The 21,535-nt window shown below is 43.5% G+C and overlaps 1 protein-coding gene across 16 annotated transcripts in view; it reads left to right on the top strand.

Annotated features, from left to right (window-relative positions):
• The first annotated feature begins 2,419 nt into the window (after nucleotides 1-2,419).
• The window catches only part of LOC110527193 (target of Nesh-SH3), a 35,320-nt gene continuing 16,204 nt past the window's right edge, over nucleotides 2,420-21,535 (top strand). For 2 of the 16 annotated variants that reach the window (XM_036982501.1, XM_036982505.1), the window contains exons 1-11: nucleotides 2,420-2,642; nucleotides 12,727-12,906; nucleotides 14,792-14,860; nucleotides 14,958-15,093; nucleotides 16,087-16,277; nucleotides 16,973-17,025; nucleotides 17,973-18,012; nucleotides 18,391-18,468; nucleotides 18,662-18,736; nucleotides 19,864-20,070; nucleotides 20,434-20,511. In XM_036982501.1, coding sequence (XP_036838396.1) covers nucleotides 2,567-2,642; nucleotides 12,727-12,906; nucleotides 14,792-14,860; nucleotides 14,958-15,093; nucleotides 16,087-16,277; nucleotides 16,973-17,025; nucleotides 17,973-18,012; nucleotides 18,391-18,468; nucleotides 18,662-18,736; nucleotides 19,864-20,070; nucleotides 20,434-20,511 — 1,183 coding nt within the window. In that variant the 5' untranslated portion in view covers nucleotides 2,420-2,566. The remainder of the gene's footprint in view (nucleotides 2,643-12,726; nucleotides 12,907-14,791; nucleotides 14,861-14,957; nucleotides 15,094-16,086; nucleotides 16,278-16,972; nucleotides 17,026-17,972; nucleotides 18,013-18,390; nucleotides 18,469-18,661; nucleotides 18,737-19,863; nucleotides 20,071-20,433; nucleotides 20,512-21,535) is intronic. The other 14 variants (XM_036982504.1, XM_036982506.1, XM_036982509.1 and 11 more) reach the window with 13 other exon arrangements.

Here is a 21,535-nt window from a genome sequence, read left to right on the forward strand (position 1 = left end):
GCCAACAACCTCCTTCCCTCAGTAAGAGCATTGAAGATGGCTCGTGGCTGGGTCTTCCAGCAAGACAACGACCCGAAACACACAGCCAGGCCAACTAAGGAGTGGCTCCGTAAGAAGCATCTCAAGGTCCTGGAGTGGCCTAGCCAGTCTCCAGTCCTGAACCCAATAGAAAATATTTGGAGGGATCTGAAAGTCCGTATTGCCCAGCGACAGCCCCGAAATCTGAAGGATCTGGAGAAGGTCTGTTTGGAGTGGGCCAAAATCTCTGCTGCAGTGTGTGCAAACCTGGTCAAGAACTACAGGAAACGTATGATCTCTGTAATTGCAAACAAAGGTTTCTGTACCAAATATTAAGTTCTGCTTTTCTGATGTATCAAATACTTATGTCATGCAATAAAATGCAAAATAATTACTTAAAAATCATACAATGTGATTTTCTGGATTTTTGTTTTAGATTCCGTCTCTCACAGTTGAAGTGTACCTATGATAAGAATTACAGACCTCTACATGCTTTGTAAGTAGGAAAACCAGCAAAATCAGCAGTGTATCAAATACTTGTTCTCCCCACTGTACGTACACAGACATGCTGTTTTAATGATGATTTACAAAGAACCAAGCTTTGGGCTTAAACACTTTGTTCAATAGTCTAAATGAGCTCAATTAAGCAAAACAACAACAACAAAACAATCAGTTGTTTATTATCTGAAGCCAATAAACACCTATGTTTTTCTCACAAATTTCAAGTGATGCTTGATATTCAGAACTCAATGTACAAAACAATAAGTCACATCAATTAATGACCATCGTTAGCAGTGAAATGTTCATAGAGACTGTGATCTACCCCTATAGGAAGTGCACAAACCCAAGAACGATCTGTACCTTACTGTCAGAGATAAACATTAATGGGTCACTCAACCATTGAGACATTATCCAAATTGGCAGAACAATGTGAGAGACGTGCTCTGAGGTAAAACTTTTTATTGGGGACAAACTACGGTCAGGCAATAACAACATTATTGTTCGCAGTCAAGAGGATGAAAAAGGAGCCTGAAGTTTCACAACTGTGCAGGACTTGGGCAGCGGCGGACTGGACATCTGGCATCTCGGGCAAATGGCAGATGGGCCTGTCCATTTAGCCTAGTGGGCCTGCCAAACCTTTTTTACACAAAATGATCACTATCTGGCATAATGGTGGCCTCAAGGAAGAAATGGTCTGGTGTGGGGGCCACAAGGAAGAAAGTGAGCCGGTGTATTAGAAATGCCAGGGCTGCTTTTAGGTCCCTGTCCGCCCCTCAGCTTGGGTGTTGACTTTGGTTCCCTGCGTGTCAATGCTTGTTGGTCACTGTGTCTCTGGCAGGAATGGTCCAATGAGTACGAGGGGTTAATGTCTTTCCCAAGTTTCAATATTGCATTTTTCCCTTAACAGTCTTTCTTTATTTTAAAGTCAGAATATGTGTGCTTTGGTTTCTGTTATTTATACTTCTGGCGGTCAGTCAGTCACCAGTTAATTTGTCCATTGTGTAAAATCTGGATTTGGTGATTTAGTGGACGGCAGCATGAATCATGAATACGCCTCTATTCAGTTCCTCTGGAATGGAGCAGAGGCAGGCGCTCTGTCTGGAACAACTGTCTCCACCAGTCGGTATCCTGTCGCATGTGATGGCACGTGTTGGTTGGATGGGGCTCCTAACATAATCAGCTTGAAGGACGTGTGTGGATACCCCTCGTATTCCCTCCATCCCCTCCTCCTTCTCTCCTCTGTACTACCGCCCCTCATACCTCCTCTATGTCAGGGGCTGGACTTCTTGGCGGGAGAGCATGGTCACTGCCTCCCAAAGAGCTCCAGTGGAGGTTGGATTTGGATACCCTTTGGCGCTGCTCCACCCGTGTCATTTGTGCTCAGAGAGAATGTACTGTGATGTTGTGTAGTGTGTTCCAAAAGCAAAGGGCTTAAAAACATGGTACTGGTTAGTCTGCACAGTGTGCACATGTTGGGCAGAGGTGGGGATGGTAGTGTGCCATACAAACTACACTGCATGAGTTTAACTTTACCCCCAAGGCCATAGGTTAGGATGGAGCGAGGGTGCCACTCCTGTGCTCCTCCTGTGCCACCACCCTGTTTTGCCCACCACATTGGCGCCTCCTGGAATCTACATTGCAATAGCACTTGAGTTGAACAAAGGATAAATAAATAAATAAATAATAAATATAAATTAAAAAATAACTCATAAGAGGAGGAGGGCTGGAGGAGGAGGAAGGGGAGGGGAAAACCGGGTGGGTGATACAAAAACAGAGGGAGGGAAAAAAAATAGAGGGAAACATTTTAGCGAGATTCCACACATTTAGCCACCCACCTAGGAACAGGGTGTGTGGGGTTGGGTTGTGACATCACCAGTCCCCTCCCACCCCCACCCCTCTCCTATGCTGCTAGTATAGATGCTTCGTGGTCCGGTGGTCCTCTCCACTCCACAGTGTTTCCACGGAGCGCTGCACAAGCCCTAAATTGAGCTGCTACCTTAGTGAAGTTGTCCAGCATCCCTGTCCAGAGAGCTCTATTGCAGGCACCATGCTCCTCAGAGTCTCTCTCCTGCTCCTCTCCGGATCCATTCTCCTCAACTGCATCCCTGCACAGAGGATTAGAGGCAAGTGCACAGATTGGCCGTTCTGTAAAGTCAGGCGTATTCTGTTTCTGGATAGTATGGTTTTGTGTTACATGTTTTATGTATAGTTTTGAGCATGCATATTCTGTTTTTGCCAATGCATGTGTGATGGAAAGTGTTTTGGTTTTGTTGATGCTTATCATTGTGCATTGTGCACAATGCAAATGTTTTGCTGACTTTGCATGTGTTCTCCTAATGCCATTCACGTTGTATAGAAAAAAATAGCTTGCCAAAACCAAATTGCAATGTGTACATGAGTAGGGTTTTCATGGTCCAGTTGGTCCAGTTTGTAATGTCCCATGAAATTATCGCAAAAGTATTGAAAATGTTTAGGACATTGCATAATGTGTAGAGTTGTGCAGACTTGACTGCAGCAAAACCACAGTGTGAATGGCAGACGCTTTCATCCAAGCGATTTACTGACCATAAATGCAATGCATTTAGATTCAGGTGCAAAACCATTGTATATCTTCAAGTCTTGCAACTTCAAGTCTTGCAACTTGTAGCTGTGACTGTGCAAGATAAGAAAGAGTTTGACACAAAAACGTAATTAAAAGCAGAAGTTTGGTTGTTACCGGTACGTAGATTATGTTTCCTTGAATTTTGTTCTGATGCTTTTTGGTCTCACTGTAGAATTGTAATGTCTGATTGAAGCTTGGATTGCCTTTTGTTAGAGATCATGTTCAGATGATGATGAACTGTTTGAGCTACAGGACGTTCAGCAGCATACTGATTGTCCCATTAAACATACAGTAGTTATGCAATATGATGAATTTACTCTCCTAGAAATGAAAAGGGAAATGTCAGGCTATAACCAATGGATGATCGATACACTGTATTAGCTCACATCCAAACACTCGCCAATATCAAACATTTTTTTTAGCGGCAGTGTGTATGTGAATAGTAAAACAACAGACATTCATAGAAGTGAGGACGTTTAGCCTGTTCTCACTTGTAAAAAGGCTATTTTAGGCTTAGGGGTTAGGTTTAGGGTTTAAGGTTAGGGTAATGGTTTGGTTTAGGGTTAGGTAAAATAGGAATTTTAATGGGAATGAATTGTTGATGCCAAAAAAATCCTCACAAGTATAGTAGGACATCGCTGTGTGTGTGTGTGTGTGTGTGTGTGTGTGTGTGTGTGTGTGTGTGTGTGTGTGTGTGTGTGTGTATATCTCTGCCTGTTGGTTGTCTTGGGGTGTTTCTTGGACAGGTTCCCATGATTAAAATAAAGTGAATCTGTGTGAGCGCCACTCTGTTTGTTGACAAGAAATCTTATCCTAATGATCATTTTGCTGCTGTCCAGTGGACTTCCCAGAGGATGTAGCCTTGTGATTGCGGTGTCTATCAATGATACTCTAACACAGCTGGGAGGGGTTTGGTTAGGTTTGGGTTTGGGTTTGGGATTGGGCCAACATCTCCCCTCTGCACACTCCACAATGTCAGGCAGAGAAGCTTCTTGTTAAACAATACATGTTGTAGAAGATTCAAGTGCCTGCTTTGCTTTCCGTGCGGCGGTGTCTCCTTTCTGCACATTGTTGAGGTGTTATGTGTATATTCCGGAGTACTTGCGGGGGTGGTGGGGGTACATTGTAAACGGGTAACATGTGTGTACCTGAGTATGTGAGCTCTGAGTATGTTGAAGCTGTGATTGTGCAGGCAGCTGGAGACGTGGTTGTGCCCCCAGCTCTTCACGCATGGTCAAACTTCATTAGAGGAGATGAAAGAGTTACGACTCAGTCTCACACCAAGCCACTCATCAGTTGTGCTATAGTGCTCGGTGCAAATATACCCTACCTTCACGCTGTTTAACTACCATCTCTTTGGTGAGGATGGGAGCGGAGAGGCGGGGGCTGTTGTGCCCCACTACTGTGGCATGATGAGGTGGGATGGGAAGCTCTATGAATGAAAGGGTAAAGTTGGACTCATGCCAGATGGACACACAGTCAAAGAGAATACAGTAGGAGTGCACGTGTGTTTTTCAACATGTGTCCATGCATGTGCTTATGCAGTATGTACTGCCAGTGAACGCCCCTGCAGTTATGGAGTGAATCAACAGCTGTAGAGCATTGAGATCAAGTCCTTCTAAATGTGACTGGACAATATATGCTATATGAACCCAGAGAAGCTATGAGGGACGGTTTATGTTCCATATAGCCATGAGGTAAAATGCTCCTGGAGAGTCGATTTAGGAAAGTAGTGTCTGGAGATTTAGGGGACTTTTGTTACAGATGTGTCATTTTAATTAAGAAGGTACAGGTATACTCAATTTGGGAGAAATTAAAGGACCATGTTCCACAACAGAATGTACTGTAAGTGTTTCAAGGTTTGGTTTGAGTGAAGTTTGTTAGTTCCTTATTCAATATACAAAACAAACAAACACAACGATTTGGGATATTGCTGGAAGAGAAGTTGTTTATAACTAACATATCTCAAAGTCTGCCAAAGGATTAGATGCTAGCTAGACTTTTTCCCTCAGCGCAATACCCTGAAGGCTGGCTGTTATTCACTTTAAGGGTCATGTAACCAAACCAACTGTTTTCACTTGTGATCAGCCTCACACTGAGTTCTGCTCTTGGGTCAATCAGCTGCAGTTGGAATGCCTTCAACTATGAAACACCACATCCGTGCCGAGAAACCACCATGCATGATTACACATGTCTTAAGTATCAAACAGCCATGCTTTCCCACCATTTGAGAAGGCAACAGGATGCCAATGCCAATCTGTAGAACAAACAACCCAAAGATAGCTTAAGAGACTGAAGACGGACACTGATGATTGCACACAATCTGTCTCCTGAAGATTCACAGCCAAATCAAACATGCCTGTTGCTAATGCTTAAAAAATGTTTTTTCTAGACAACTTTGTTACTGGGAATTCTTAATATCAACAATGCCTTTCTATCATACGAACTCATTGCATTTTATGCACACTTTGACAACAACAACATCGTGTCCGGGCGTGAGGGCCATCACCATCTCAGAGGATTGGGTGATCTCGCTCTCTGAGCCCGATGTAAGAAAGGTCTTTAATCAGATCAATACCCGAAAGGCCGCAGGGATGGTATTCCAGGACGGGTGGTGGGACACAATGCAGATACCCCGGTTAGCCAATGTGTGGGAGCACTGGTTGGTCGGGCCAATTTAGGTAGTATGTACATGAATGTGGGGGGGGGGGGGGGGGGGGGGGGTGACACAATGCAGATAGTCTAGGTAACCATTTGGTTACCTGTTCAGGAGTCTTATGGCTTGGGTGTAAAAACTGTTGAGAAGCCTTTTTGTCCTAGACTTGGCACTCTGCGGTAGTAGAGAGAACAGTCTATGACTGGGGTGGCTGGGATCTTTGACAATTTTTAGGGCCTTCCTCTGACACCGCCTGGTGTTGAGGTCCTGGATGGCAGGCAGCTTTGCCCCAGTGATGTACTGAGCCGTACACACTACCCTCTGAAGTGCCTTGCGGTCGAAGGCCGAGCAGTGATGCAACCGGTCAGGATGCTCTCGATGTTGCATTCCTGTTCTCAAGAACTCTAAGGCTTCATGCCACAATGACTACCACCCTGTAGAACTCCCTTCTGTAATCTTGAAGTGCTTTGAGAGGCTGGTTATGGCACACATTAACTCCACCATCCCAGACACCCTAGACCCACTCCAATTTGCATACCACCCCAGCAGATCCATAGATGACGCAATCTCAATTGCTCTCCACACTGCCCTCACCCACCTAGACAAGAGGAATACCTGTGTGTGAATGCTGTTCATTGACTACAGCTCAATGTTCAACACCATTGTCCCCTCTAAGCTCGTCTCCAAGCTTAGGACTCTGGGTCTGAACTTCTCCCTCTGCAACTGGATGCTGGACTTCCTGACGGGCCGACCCCAGGTGGTGAGGGTAGGCAACATCACATCCGTCATGCTGACCCTCAACACGAGGGCCCCACATGGGTGTGTGCTTAGTCCCCTCCTTTACTCCCGGTTCACCCACGACTGCGTGGCCACACACAACTCCAACACCATCATCAAGTTTGCTGATGAGACGTCTGTGGTAGGCCTGATCACCGGCGACAATGAGTCCGCCTACAGGGAGGAGGTCAGTGACCTGGCAGTGTGGTGCCAGAGCAACAACCCCTCCCTCAAGACCAAGGAGCTGATAGTGGACTACAGGAAATGGAGGGGGCGAGTACACCCCCATCCACTTCGACGGGGCTGCAGTGGAGCAGGTCAAGAGCTTCAAGTTCCTCTGTGTCCAAATCACTAAAGACTTAAAATGGGCCAAAGACATGCGCACAGTCGTGAAGAATGCGCGACAGCACCTCTTCCCCCTCAAGAGGTTGAAAAAGTTTGGCATGGGCACTCAAATCCTCAAAAAGTTCTACATCTGTACCATTGAGAACATCTTAACTGGCTGAATCACTGCCTGTTAAGGCAGTAGCACTGCCCTCGATCGCATAGCGCTACAGAGGGTGGTGCGGGCAGCCCAGTACCTCACTGGGACCAAGCTCTCTGCCATACAGGACATCTATATCAGGCTGTGTGAAAGGAAGGTCTGGAAAATTATTAAAGACTCCAACCACCCAAGCCATAGACCATCCTCTCTGCTTCCGCACGGCAAGCGGTACCGGTGCATTAAGTCTGACACCAACAGGTTCTTGAACAGCTTCTATCCCCAAGCAATAAGACTGATAAATAGCTAACCAAATAGCTACAAGGACTATCTGAGTTAACCTTGCATCTTTACTGACCTTTTATCTCTATGCATACTCACACACCCATTCACTCCATAATCTGCTCACTCACGTATAATATGCACTCTACACGCACAAGCTGTTGCTACTCTGTTTATTATATATCCTAATGCTTAGTCACCTTACCCCTGTACATATCTACCTCCATCACACCAGTATCCCTGCACATTGTAAATACAGTATGGTACTGGAACTGACCCTGTATGTAAGTATGCTTACTTACTTATTGTGTTCTTCATATTTATTGTGTGTTTTTTCTAGTATTACATTGTTATTGATTATTGCATTTTTGTTTGCAAGCAAGGCATGTCACTGTTCTTGTGCATGTGACATTAAAAACGTAAAACTTGAAACATTACTCAAGAGCAGGATAACTTTATTGACAACAGAACACAACATAGCTAACAAGCTTTCCAGCATGAAAGGGCTATTTTTTATGCAGGTTGGGATTTATTGGTATGACTCATGTATTGGAGGCAGCTCTGCAGTGTGGTCACTACACTCACACTCTTAGAAAAAAGGAGAACCCTTTTTGGTTCCAGATATATCCCTTTTGGGAATGTAGAACCCTCTGTAGAAAGGGTTCTACATAGAACCCAAAAGGGTTCTAACTGGAAGCAAAAAGGGTTATTCAAAGGGTTCTCCTGTGGGTACAGCCAAAGAACCCTTAAAGGTTCTAGATAGAAAAAAGGTGCTAAGAGTGTAGCTGAGGTGCTAAGAGTGTATGATTTGAAACCTTACCCTAACATGAACCCTAACCTTAACCACACTGCAGTGGTTGCTCAAGTAAAAGTTTTGAGATTATGCTGCGGGACATAGAAGTAATTTGTGGTTTAGTACGGTACCCTTACGCCTAACCCTAACCTTAAACTAAGACCCCCAAAAATAATCACATTTCCCCCATTAATTTTTACAATATAGCCAAATTGTGACTTTGCAGCTGCACTCTTAGGAAAAAAAAGGTGCTATCTAGAACCCAAAAGGGTTCTTTGAATGTCACCATAGGAGAACCCTTGGAAAAACCATTTTTTGTTCCATGTAGAATCCTTTTGGTTCCAGGTAGAACCTTTCAGAGTTCCATGTAGAACCATTTCCACAGAGAGGTCTACATGGAACCCAAAAGAGCTACATAGAACCAAAAAGGGCCCTCCTATGGGGACAGCCAAATAATCCTTTTGGAACCATTTTTTCTAAGGGTGTGGCGGAAATCTCTCAGTTCTGCCTCCAGGGAAAGATGGATGACAATACACGTCAACCTGCATTTTTGATGAGTAAGCCTTTCCATAAGCTTTAGTATACATTTATTGGTATTATGTAACATAATAATGTCTTCCACATTCTCCCCCTGTAGCTAGAATCATTCTTCATCTGTATGTCTCCACAAGGGGTGAAGTGGTAATCTGGTCCTCTATAAACTCAGGAAAACACATTACAGTCCTTGTAATTCTAGGGTCTCTTTAATAAAACCTTATGGATTTGCAGCTATAAAGCCAGAGACTGATAACATCCTTCTTGTTAAATTAAAGGGAGTCAGCAATAACATGACAGGAGTCTTGAGGTAAGCAGAGGTTATGTCATGTTGCCGGGGGAGGTACCTTTATTAATGACAGTTAGAATCAAAGGCGCCACTAGAAATATGATCTTCGAATGCAGAAACATGACAAGCAAAACATCCTTTCCCCCCTCCAATTATGTTCCAAACAATTCAAGATTACTCTTTGGGGTTAAGCGGAGAAGAGAAATGAATTCAAGATTACTCTTTGGGGTTAAGCGGAGAAGAGAAATTAATTCAAGATTACTCTTTGGAGTTAAGCAGAGAAGAGAAATTAATTCAAGATTACTCTTTGGGGTTAAGCGGAGAAGATAAATTAATTCAAGATTACTCTTTGGAGTTAAGCAGAGAAGAGAAATTAATTCAAGATTACTCTTTGGGGTTAAGCGGAGAAGAGAAAGTAATTCAAGATTACTCTTTGGGGTTAAGCAGAGAAGATAAATTAATTCAAGATTACTCTTTGGGGTTAAGTGGAGAAGAGAAATGGACACAAGTATCCATGTAAACAGTTAATTCACCCACACTGTGTAAAAAGTTTCACAATGTTGTTCTGATTCAGCAAACCCAGTGGGCTTTTAAATTCTTCCAAACCAAAAGTTCCTGGCAACTTCCGCAAAACCACCACACAAATATGGTTGTTTGTTTGTTTTACACTTCCTCATGTGGTTCTACAGCTGCATCATCAAGAGCATCCTGACCGGTTGCATCACCGCCTGGTTTGGCAACTGCTCGGCATCTGACGGCAAGGCGCTACAGAGGGTAGTGCGAACGGCCCAGTACATCACTGGGGCCAAGCTTCCTGCCATCCAGGACCTATATAATAGGCGGTGTCAGAGAAAAGCCCATAAAATTGTCAGAGACTCCAATCACCCAAGTTATCTCTGCTACTGCACAGCAAGCTGTCCCGGAGTGCCAAGTCTAGGACCAAAAGGCTCCTCAACAGCTTCTACCCCCAAGCCATAAGACTGCTGAACAATTCATAAAATCACCACCGGACAATTTACATTGATCCCCCCCTTTTTGTACACTGCTGCTACTCGCTGTTTGTTTGTTACCAGTGCATAGTCACTTCGCCCCCACCTACATGTGCAGATTACCTCAACTACCATGCACACTGACTTGGTACCAGTGCCACCTGTATATAGCCTCGTTATTGTTATTCTTATTGTGTTACTTTTTATTATTACTTTTTATTTTAGTCTATCCCTGTAAATATTTTCTTCTTCTTGAACTGCACTGTTGGTTAAAACTTCTTAGGGCTGAGATCCTGCTAACGGGATCGATATGACAACAGCCAGTGAAAGTGCAGGGCGCAAAATTCAAAACAACAGAAATCTCATAATTAAAATTCCTCAGACATACAAGTATTTCACACCATTTTAAAGATACACTTCTTGTTAATCTCACCACAGTGTCCGATTTCAAATAGGCTTTATGGTCGAAAGCACCACAAACGATTATGTTAGGTCAGAGCCAAGTCACAGAAAAACACAGCTATTTTTCCAGCCAAAGAGAGGAGTAAAAAAAATCAGAAATAGAGATAGAATTAATCCCTAACCTTTGATGATCTTCATCAGATGACACTCATAGGACTTCATCTTACACAATACATGTATGTTTTGTTCGATAAAGTTCATATTTATATCAAAAAATCTCAGTAGACATTGGCGCGTTATGTTCAGTAGTTCCAAAAACATCCGGTGATTTTGCAGAGAGCCACATCAATTTACAGAAATACTCATCATAAATGTTGATGAAAATACAAGTGTTATACATGGAACGTTAGATGCACTTCTCCTTAAAACAACCGCTGTGTCAGATTTCAAAAAAGCTTTACGGAAAAAGCAATGCAATAATCTGAGTACGGCACTCAGAGACCAAACAAACCAAAAAGATATCCGCCATATTGTGCAGTCAACAGAAGTCAGAAATAACATTATAAATATTCACTTACCTTTGATCTTCATCAGAATACACTCCCAGGAATCCCAGTTCCACAATAAATGTTTGTTTTTGATAATGTCCATAATTTATGTCCAAATTCCTCCTTGTTGTTAGCGCGTTCAGCCCAGTAATCCAAATTCATGATGCACGAGCAGACAAAATGTCAAAACGTTCCGTTACAGCCTGTAGAAACATGTCAAACGATATCTAGAATCAATCTTTAGGATGTTTTTAACATGAATCTTCAATAATGTTCCAACCGGAGAATTCCTTTGTCTGTAGAATTGCGATGGAACAGAGATCGCTCTCACGTGAATGAGCATCATGAGCTCAAGGAATTCTGGCAGACCTCTGACTCATTCCCCTCTCATTCGCCCCCACTTTACAGTAGAAGCATCAAACAAGGTTCTAAAGACTGTTGACATCTAGTGGAAGCCTTAGGAAGTGCAACATGACCAATATCCTACTGTATCTTCAATAGGGAATGAGTTGAAAGACGACCAACCTCAGATTTCCCACTTCCTGGTTGGATTTTTTCTCAGGTTTTTGCCTGCCATATGAGTTCTGTTATACTCACAGACATCATTCAAACAGTTGTATAAACTTCAGAGTGTTTTCTATCAAAATATACTAATAATATGCATATATTGGCAACTGGGACTGAGTAGCAGGCAGTTTACTCTGGCACCTTATTCATCCAAGCTACTCAATACTGCCCCCAGCCCAAAGAAGTTAAGTAAGCGTTTTACGGTAAAGTCTACACTTGTTCTATTCGGCGCATGTGACAAATAAAGTTTGATTTGATTGAAGAGGTTCGTGGGTCATCGATAATGAAGGCACCAATATTATATCCAAGGTTCATCCCAAGTTTGCTCTGTGAATGGGAGTGATTAGGCTATTGTTAAAACCTAATTAATGCTCTGAGTGATGATTAGGGTTAGCTGGAGTGCCAGAACGCTCGCCTTGCCTCTTGCCTGCATGGGCATTAAAAGGGCTGGCTGTTGACTGATGTGTGTGACGACAAAAAACTGCCACAACATCCTTTTCCGAACACCATCTTGATCCCCTTTATGTGGCATTTTAAGCCTGCTTTTCATTAGCATTTAACAGCCTCTTTAACCCAGCAGCTGAATCAGTCAAGTTCCTGCATGGTGGGAAATGGGAACCTGGTGGACAACGGAAAGCCTTTTCCAAAGCTAAAGAGCCGTATTACCAGGTTCAAATGAGCTCCATTACTCATGTTTAGGACATTTCCTAGACAGCTATATAGCCTCTGTTCTTTAATAATGACTTTTCTGAACTCTTTGGAGCTCAACCTTCAAGAGTTACATCCTCCATTGCATTTCACCTTCTAATTTGACATCTCCTGTGCTTATGCACACCCCCAAGCCTGACGATATCAGTGGGTTTAAAGTCCTTTTAGTTTATCCTAATAGTCCAATGTTATGACTGATGAAGGGAATCAAGTATCCCATCTCCTGTATGCGTTCAGGGTAATATTGGCTGCAGTTGAAGAGTACTGCAGTCTGTTTCCTGAAAACCACAAACACAATCCTGTTTGATTAATCCCTTGGGTACCTGGGGAGAGGCAGCTGTTTATCTTGCAATTACCCCTAAATGAATCTGTGTCCAGAAGTTTTTCTAAATGCAGCACTTATAGTGCAATTCACAAATGCTCTGCACAGAATTTGCAATCTGCTCATGTTCATGTGAGGTGCTGAAGGTTAGCTGTGATGGAATGCACTAGCATCTTTAAGTACATTGCACCACAGTTCAACTAATCATATCCACAATGCAATTCAACTGTATTATTCTACTTGTTGGCCTGTAACAGTGAGAAGACAGAACATGAAGGTTCGCATCAACGCTACGGGCGACACCATCGTGATGAAGTTTGTCCGTCCCAACCCTGACACCAAGCTGGAGGGCTACATCCTGGGCTACGGCAGCAGCATGTTCTCTAAACAGTTCATCCAGCTGCCTGAGAATGGAGAGCCCTACGAGACTGAGATAGGTAAGACCAGTCTATGGTAAGACCATGCACACACACGCACACATTAACCTATTGACTTTCAGGGATTCATCAGATAGTCATAACATAACAGTGTATATTGTGACTCCAACATACGTCAGTGTGGGGAGAAACCGTTCCTCTGAGAAACCTAGCAACCTGTCTTTGTAGAGCACAGAGATTCTCCAAACAGGGTGAAAAGGGCAGGAGTTACACTAAGCATTCCACAGTGTTGACTTTCATCTTTAAAGTCCTTTCCTGCAGCTCAATGGGTTCCATTCATCATCAACCACAGCCTCTCATGAGATACATCCCAGCATCCCAGCCCACTACGGCACCTTAGCAGGGCAGCACAGGGCCAGTGGAAGATTACCTTACAGCTTGTGTAGACCATCTATTGAGCGTGAAACCACATACTTATGTTAGAATTTGAATGATACGTTGTTGCTTATTTTTCTTGATACTCCCACTCACTAAAATCACTTGAGTTAAAGTAAACATCGGAGTGTTTTCATAATTAAATCAAACAAATATGGTTCCTTTATTGCTGTTTTGTGTTGATCTGTTCGGATTTATGATAGGCACGAAATGAGAGCAGGTCAGGAACAGGTTTCCTCTTGTCGTATGAAAAGGTCTCAATGGCCATTGGCTATGAAGTGTTAGAGTAGAAAGGAACCAGAGACTAAAGAGAATGGAACAACTCCCTTGGCTGGCTCCCCAATCAGTGAAAGGAGCGCTCTTTGTTCAATGCAGAACAGCTTTTTAGTCACTTTTCCTTGAGCCCTTTCACCTGTGTGAGAGACAACAGAAGTGATCAAACATAATTTCTCACTGGTACAAGCTGTGACCTTCCACGTACAAAAACAACGACGACAAAGAGCTGAGTTAAATTGGTCTCAGGTGCCCCTCCAGAACACCTGAGAGAGCCCAGAGAGATCCAACGAGAGAGCAGAGGGTAGACAGAACCTTCTCAGCAATAATGGCACACGTAGTAGTCCAATAGGATATGGTTGTGTTACTGTGACTCTCTGGGATCCTCTTCTGTGCTGACTCTTAACTTATTTAAAGTGTTTCCCCACACCCAACAGTTTGCTTTATTTTAAGCAACCAAGTGACTATCATTTGTCCAATGCCCCACCCATAACATTGTGCCAGCTTCGATCCATGCCAGCCTGCTCCTGCTCCTGGCATGCCAGCTCAGGTGCTCTGGCTTTATGTTAATCCATTGAACACCAGGACCTAGTCAGGCCCTTGGTGCTCCACCCTTCACATCCTGTCTATTTTGTTCTGTACAGTTATTCGTTAATGAGCTCGCCATTCTCATGCAATAGAAACACAATATTTTTGGATCACTGTTTTTATAGCACATTGAATCCAAGCGGCCAGATGTGTCTTAACTGTGCTCCAGATCCATACCCATATTTCACCCCTCCTAGCTAGCCTCAGACACTGTTTGCATTTGGGCAAGTATTATAACAATAGACAACTGTTAGATTGTGGGTGGATAATATAAACCCCTTAGAGAATTTACTGTATGTATTAAAGTCTCTACAGGTTGGACAACGTTCCATTGTTCCGAGGAGTTCAAGCAACTCTGCATTTCAATTTACCATCCGAACGACTGTTTGTTTTCATCTGTTGTGCTTAAAGTCAAGCTCTTTCATCTGTGTATCTGCTCTGTTTCTGTTTACAGCGGATTTGAATAGTTTCAGCCCATCTCCTTAACACCAGAGACCTGGCTGGGTAGTGACTCACCAGGCGTCAGCAGGACTCTTTCTTCCCAAACCCTTATTTCACTGCCCAGGACAATATTTCCCCCCTTCTGGTATATTCATTTTTCCATGACAGAGAAATCAATGTGACAACGTTTTATTTTTTAACCTTTCAGACGCTGAACCCAAGTATCTTGTTGCTGTCCAGCCAATCCCGAGCAACGACGTAAAGAAACAATGCACAGGTACCTGCGGCAGTCTGTCTACGCATCTAAAAGATTAAATCAGGTCATCAAATCTGTTGCAAATATAGTGTATGACCCTTGACCTTTGTCCTCACAGGAAAGGTCAACCTGGAGAAGCCACTCCACCTGGTTATTGGCTCCGTCACCCCAACCTCTGTGCTGCTGTCCTGGGGAACCTTCCTGAAGACGCCCTACGAAGCAGGCAACATCATGAACGACTGTTTGGAAGACGGGTGAGTTATACCCTACCGCACCGCCAGCCAGGCATCTGGTTCCAGTTCCATGTTGCATTTCTCAGGCCAAAGCTTCCACAGAAACAGCCTCACTCAGCTCAAAATGGATGACAGGTGAATGCAGTTACACACTGTTAAGGCATTCAGACTATCTGCTTTTCACAAAAGAGAAGGATCTAGTTGAAATCAGGTGCACACACTGAGATCTGAATACCAGGCTGTTATTGCTAGCTATATATAAAGATGACATACTGTATGGAGACTTGACTAGATTTAAACTCATACCGTGCATTCAATGTACTGTGCCGTCGAACCTTGGAGGATTTATGATGCATAACAGTTCTGTAGAGAAACGTTGAGGAAGTGTGCCATTTATTTTCTATGGAAAATGGAGCATGGGAATGGACCGAGGTCTTTTCCAACGCAGGTGTGTGCCGGAGTTGACTGAGAATACATGGACTGTACTGCTGGGACACAAACACACTTTTCCATCACTCGATTTATGCTCCACCTTAAATACATTCTAGAATTTCCCCCACTCCGTAAGTTGGAGGAGTCGTTGGAAATCTCAACCTAAGTTACAGCTGAGAGTTCCCCCTTCTATCTGGTGGCTTATTAAAAGCTTAATATCAGTTCCTTCTGTTTACTGCTTGGCTACTGCCGGCAGCGTTACCCAGAAAGACAATCCCTGAGGGCATGAAAAGGGATCGGTTGACACTGACGAGATGACCTGAGATATCGGAGCCAGAATTAACAATAGCTAACGGAGGAAGCTTGTTTAACATATTAGTCCCTATGGTTCATCAGACCACAGCCGTAGAGCTGGAATAGCCACCCATACTGTATGATGTGGAGCACGCCTGCTGTGCTTTGTTGGTCGATGAGAAAAGAAGGCAGAATTTTCCAAAGGTTAGAGTTTGCCATAAAGATGCAAAGCTACTGTACAAGAATCAGCATGTTGTTTACTGTGCCTTGTTTGTCCCTCCCATGCAGACACTACACCGTCCGCTACAGGGAGAGGAACAGGAAGTGGATCTACCAGACCTGCCCCACCAGCGACACTGTGGTTGACAACCTGAAGCCCGACACCCCATATGAGTTTGGGGTCCGCTCCAACAAAGACGAACGCAGCGGAATCTGGAGCAAGCCTGTCATTCACAAAACCAACATGGGCGCAGGGTTGGGTAGGTTACTTTCTACATGTAATAGTTACTAGTTACCTGTCCAAAATTGTAATCAGTAATGTAACTTTTGAATTACCCAAACTCAGTAACGTGATCTGATTACTTTCAGTTACTTTTAGATTACTTTCCCTTTAAGAGGCATTAGAAGAAGACAAAAGGGATCCATCAAACACATTTGTTGTGTCATCAAAGTGGTCTCTGACTTGTGGTCAGACTTGCTCAAGTGGAACAAACGTAAACTTACCGGCTTCTTTTCAATGCTGAATTGAATGCCATTGAGAAAACAGAAAGGTGTCATAATGTATTTATTTTTTGAGCAAACATCCTTTCCGAAAGTAAAAATAATCCAAGAGGTAGACATATACTTTTTAAAACGTATCTGTAATCTGATTACAATATTTCAGCTGGAAATGTAACTGATTACATTGACAGTTACTTCCCAACCCTGCATGGGCGGTATGTACATCATACTTAAGAAAATGAAAATCAGAGAGTTCAGGCAGTACCTCCTCGTTTTATTTTCGAAGAAGTCTGTAAGAAATCTTTGTGTCTCAAGAACAAAGAATAAAACATCCATATCATGTGAGCCATTTTGTGTTTTATTGTTCCTACTTGCCAGACTTTCAAAAGATGACCTACCGACACTCTCTTCTCAGAATAGCAATTGTTTACATCTTCTTCTCCATGTTTTGCAGACAAAAGCGTCCAGAAACCCTACAAGCACCGGACCCCTATTGTGAAGCCAATGGTATGTGCTGTGTTTGTTGGCCATACAGCATAAGAACCTATGACCTACGGGACTCTCAGTCTCTGCATTAAATCGCTTCCACAGGCATACGTATTCTCACACTACAACTTTACCCTACCACTCATTTTTATTTCTTCAAGAAAATATATTTTTATTTCCTGCTGTCACTGTGGAGGGAGAATATACAAAGGTGGTGAGAGGGTGATAAGCAGAGCATAGCTGAGCTGTATAAGACCAGAGTAGAGTAGATAAACTGCTGTCTGCTTACCCTGTCTGACCCCAGCACCCGGCCTGAGAGACTCTTTAACGTGGGTTTAAGAGGGTCACCCTCACAGACCTGCTGTGACAGGCAGAGCATCGCAAATCAACACATGACACGCTCGCGCTGACATAGTCTTTCCGCCTACTCACAATCAATCAATCAATCAGATGTATTTATTTCTAAAGCCATTTTTACATCAGCAGATGTCACAAAGAGCTATACAGAAACCCAGCCTAATCCTTTTTCCAATCTCTTTCATGGTGGCTATTTTGATTTTGTAGCTTTAATGCAAGTGTGACTGTCATATGGCCCTTGATCTCTCCTGTGTGAGTGAGTGAGTGAGTGAGTGAGTGAGTGAGTCTAAGTCAGGTACCAGTAAGTGAAGTGTAGACAGCTTACTATAAATGTTTTCTGGTGAAATGTCTTTTCCAGGCAGAAGTCAGGAGTGATGTATGTGCCGTTAAGGGAGGCTGAAGGGCACGTTAGGTACGCTAGATGTCTCAAGGGAGACTCCCAGTGATGTAGCACTCAAGGGGAGACAGCACAAAGCACAACGCTATCCTCACCATAAAACGAAAACATGACCTTAGCACGGGTAGCGTATTAGCGTTGACATATGAACTGTGGCTGTGGATCTGGTGGCAATAAAAACGTCCACCAACTGTAGATTGTTTTTGTTTCCCAGAAACCACCCATGTCCCGTGCACTTTTCCCACCTCGTCCAGGTAAGCCATTTCCGTGTAATCACTTGAAACCAGAACTTTTATATTGCATCCAAATGAAACAGCGAGGAATGCTACATGTCCATATGCATGTCCAGGCAACACTGTTACCTAAGCTTTATTCCAATGTACAGGAATGTAGAGTATGTCATGATATTGTTCCAGGTGTATAAGTCCAGACAGCTAAATGCTACATACCCTTGTTACACCTGTTTTCTGAGGAAATAGATGCATATTACACTGTTTTACACTGTTTTAATATGGTATAATGCCTATGTAATGTAAAGTGTTGGTTTACAGAATCACTACTTTAGACATAGGGAGTATGTTGTAGCTACTTGAAATCCTGCCTATCTCCTCTTGATTCCCTTTCTCTTCCAGTTATTCACAATAAGACTCAGCCTAGACTCCCTCTGACCAAAAACCAAGGTTTCCCAGGAGCTCCCAAGACATCTTTTGGTGATTACTCTCTCTCTCATTCTAAAGCACTTAACTTTTCACATTGTTTTTTTTTATTGTTGCCAAAAACACTACTATTTTCACTGTCTTTAAAGACCTTCTGTGGTCAAACACATTTCCTGCCCTACACCTTCGCTACCTTTGCACTTTGTTCCTATTCACACTTTATGAAACGTGATATTATTTTCTACAGCACCACCAGAGAGACACCTGGAAGCTAGACCTGACCCCCGCTCCAATGAGCCTCAATGGCCACAGTTCCCACTGGGTAAACAGAGACTGACATTTTGAATCATATCAAGCTTTATTCGCAGTCAGTCATCGCTTGGCTATGTCCACTACGCTGCTGCGAGGGGAGGGGTGGGCTGGGGTGGGGGGTGAGAACCGCAGCTGTTCGTTGTGATTGGCTGCATGCTGGCATGCCTTGAGTCCACTGAGAGGTAGAAAGTCCCTGGATCGTGGAGATGGTGGTGGCACAGGACGTTGCCGCCACAGAGTTGGAAGTATGCGCGTAAGTTTCTGCCAGAGCAAATGCGAAGGGCACGCATGACGGTGATTTTGTTTTGCTTAGACCTCAAGCGCTGTGAGAGGATTGGCTGCTTGTTTTGCTCAGTTTCCCTCCATACTGTATCAGTCCAACTCTGCACTTTATCTTTACCCCTCTCTCTCTTCCACTCTTTCTTTCTTTCTTTCTCTTTTTCTTTCTTTCTTTCACCCATAGCTCATCCATTGATCTATTCATCCATCCTTTTTCAATTGTTCTGCTGTTTGTTCCTCCCATGTCTATCCCCACAACCTCTGTGACTCTCTCTCTCTACAGCAGTGTCCATCAAAATCCATCATTTTATATGTTTGTGTCCACACACCATGACGTCTTTCTTGACATCAGTCATCTCAATCATCTCTCTCCATGTTTCATCCCTGTCATCTCATTGGTTTACAGAGTTGTTGCACTTAAAGCCAGTGGCAATGCTGGGTTTAAACAGTCTGCATGACAACACTGCATGCAAAAAACGTGCTTGAATTTCCCATTAGGGAAAGGCAGCACAAAGTTGCCCTGTACCCCTTCTGTCCCTCTAAATACTCCTTCCAATTATATTTTCAAGACTTTGTGTGTATTTCAATGAGGTACAACTACATTATGTGACAAAGTTAAATCAACCTGAATCCACTATTTAAAAAAGAAATATAACTACAATCTTATACAGTCAATGAAAGGCATTCAGAGACATTCATCTCAGAGCCAAAGAGATGGATTTGAATGCCTGTCTATGAACTGTTGATATTGACCTCAAATATTGGGCATCAAAATGTTCCATAAGGTATGTCCTTATAGGACTCCATAGATTCCAGTCCCCATAATCAAAGTTGACCTCCCTCTTCTCTCTCACCCAGACGGAGGAAACAGTATTAGAAATGCTTCCTCTCATCTCGTGGACCTCCCTCCTGCCCCCCCCCAACTCCTGCCCACCAAAACCCCCAGTACCTCCTCTGCCACCCCTGTCCTTAACAACCCCTCTCCACACGGTGAAAAGCAACAGGGAAAGACCCAACCCAGGGGACCTACTAGCGCCACAGTGAAGCCACATAACCCTTCCTCTGGTAATTTCCACCTTTCAACTCTCTTTTACCTTCTTCTTCTTTTAAATAGTCTGTAATGTCATGTTAAGGGCATCAGAGTGGTACCCCTCAAAAAAATTATCTAAAATGCCTAACTCTCTTCGGAGAAAACGCCTAGATGTTTACTGAAACCGAAAGACGTACTGGTATCTAAAGCTATTAGGGACATTTGAACTTTTTATGAAGTGAGGCAGGAATCCTTTGCTTTCCTTTACCTCAATGGGTAGTCCTTGAGAGTGCTGCCCGAGTAACAGATAGAGCTTCCTTGCCTATCTTGAATTTCTCTACAGACCACTGTAACCCAACCCTCCAGAAACAGATAAAACAATTTTTTTCCCCACACAGCTCTCAGCGAAACACAGAAAGGAGCATCACTGCTAACCCCCGCCCTGGGCAGTGAGAAAGCCAATAATAACAACTTGGGTAACGATGACCTCATCGTATGAATGCCCTCACTGTGTTTTGCCTCAGCTGGTCTACGTACACTCCGCTGTCTGTCTGCTGTCCACTGTGTCAACGTCATCTCAGACCACAGCTTCAGTGTTGTTGTCCAGCTTTAATGCACACTCATTGGTCCACAGCTTCAGTGTTGTTGTCCAGCTTTAATGTACACTCGTTGGTCCACAGCTTCAGTGTTGTTGTCCAGCTTTAATGTACACTCATTGGTCCACAGCTTCAGTGTTGTTGTCCAGCTTTAATGCACACTCATTGGTCCACAGCTTCAGTGTTGTTGTCCAGCTTTAATGCAGACTCATTGGTCCACAGCTTCAGTGTTGTTGTCCAGCTTTAATGCACACTCATTGGTCCACAGCTTCAGTGTTGTTGTCCAGCTTTAATGCACACTCATTGGTCCACAGCTTCAGTGTTGTTGTCCAGCTTTAATGTACACTCGTTGGTCCACAGCTTCAGTGTTGTTGTCCAGCTTTAATGTACACTCATTGGTCCACAGCTTCAGTGTTGTTGTCCAGCTTTAATGCACACTCATTGGTCCACAGCTTCAGTGTTGTTGTCCAGCTTTAATGCAGACTCATTGGTCCACAGCTTCAGTGTTGTTGTCCAGCTTTAATGCACACTCATTGGTCCACAGCTTCAGTGTTGTTGTCCAGCTTTAATGCACACTCATTGGTCCACAGCTTCAGTGTTGTTGTCCAGCTTTAATGCAGACTCATTGGTCCACAGGTCATGATCAGGAGTTGGACTGAATGCCCGTTATTGCACCATCCACCACATTATCAACCACATATGCTGCATTATCCATATCTGCATGGCATACACAATCTGACAGTCATGGTTACGCTGCACTGCTTAGCCCCAGCAGCATCTATGACTCTATTCCTCAAGATTGTGGAAGCTTTAGGATGAAAAATGCTTGAAAGATCCTACAGTAAATATTGTTTGCGTCACTAAATTAATTAAAATTACACAAAAAACATGCAACACTTATAAC

The sequence above is a fragment of the Oncorhynchus mykiss genome, chromosome 7 (genome assembly GCF_013265735.2).
Source record: "Oncorhynchus mykiss isolate Arlee chromosome 7, USDA_OmykA_1.1, whole genome shotgun sequence".
Lineage (NCBI taxonomy): Eukaryota > Metazoa > Chordata > Actinopteri > Salmoniformes > Salmonidae > Oncorhynchus > Oncorhynchus mykiss.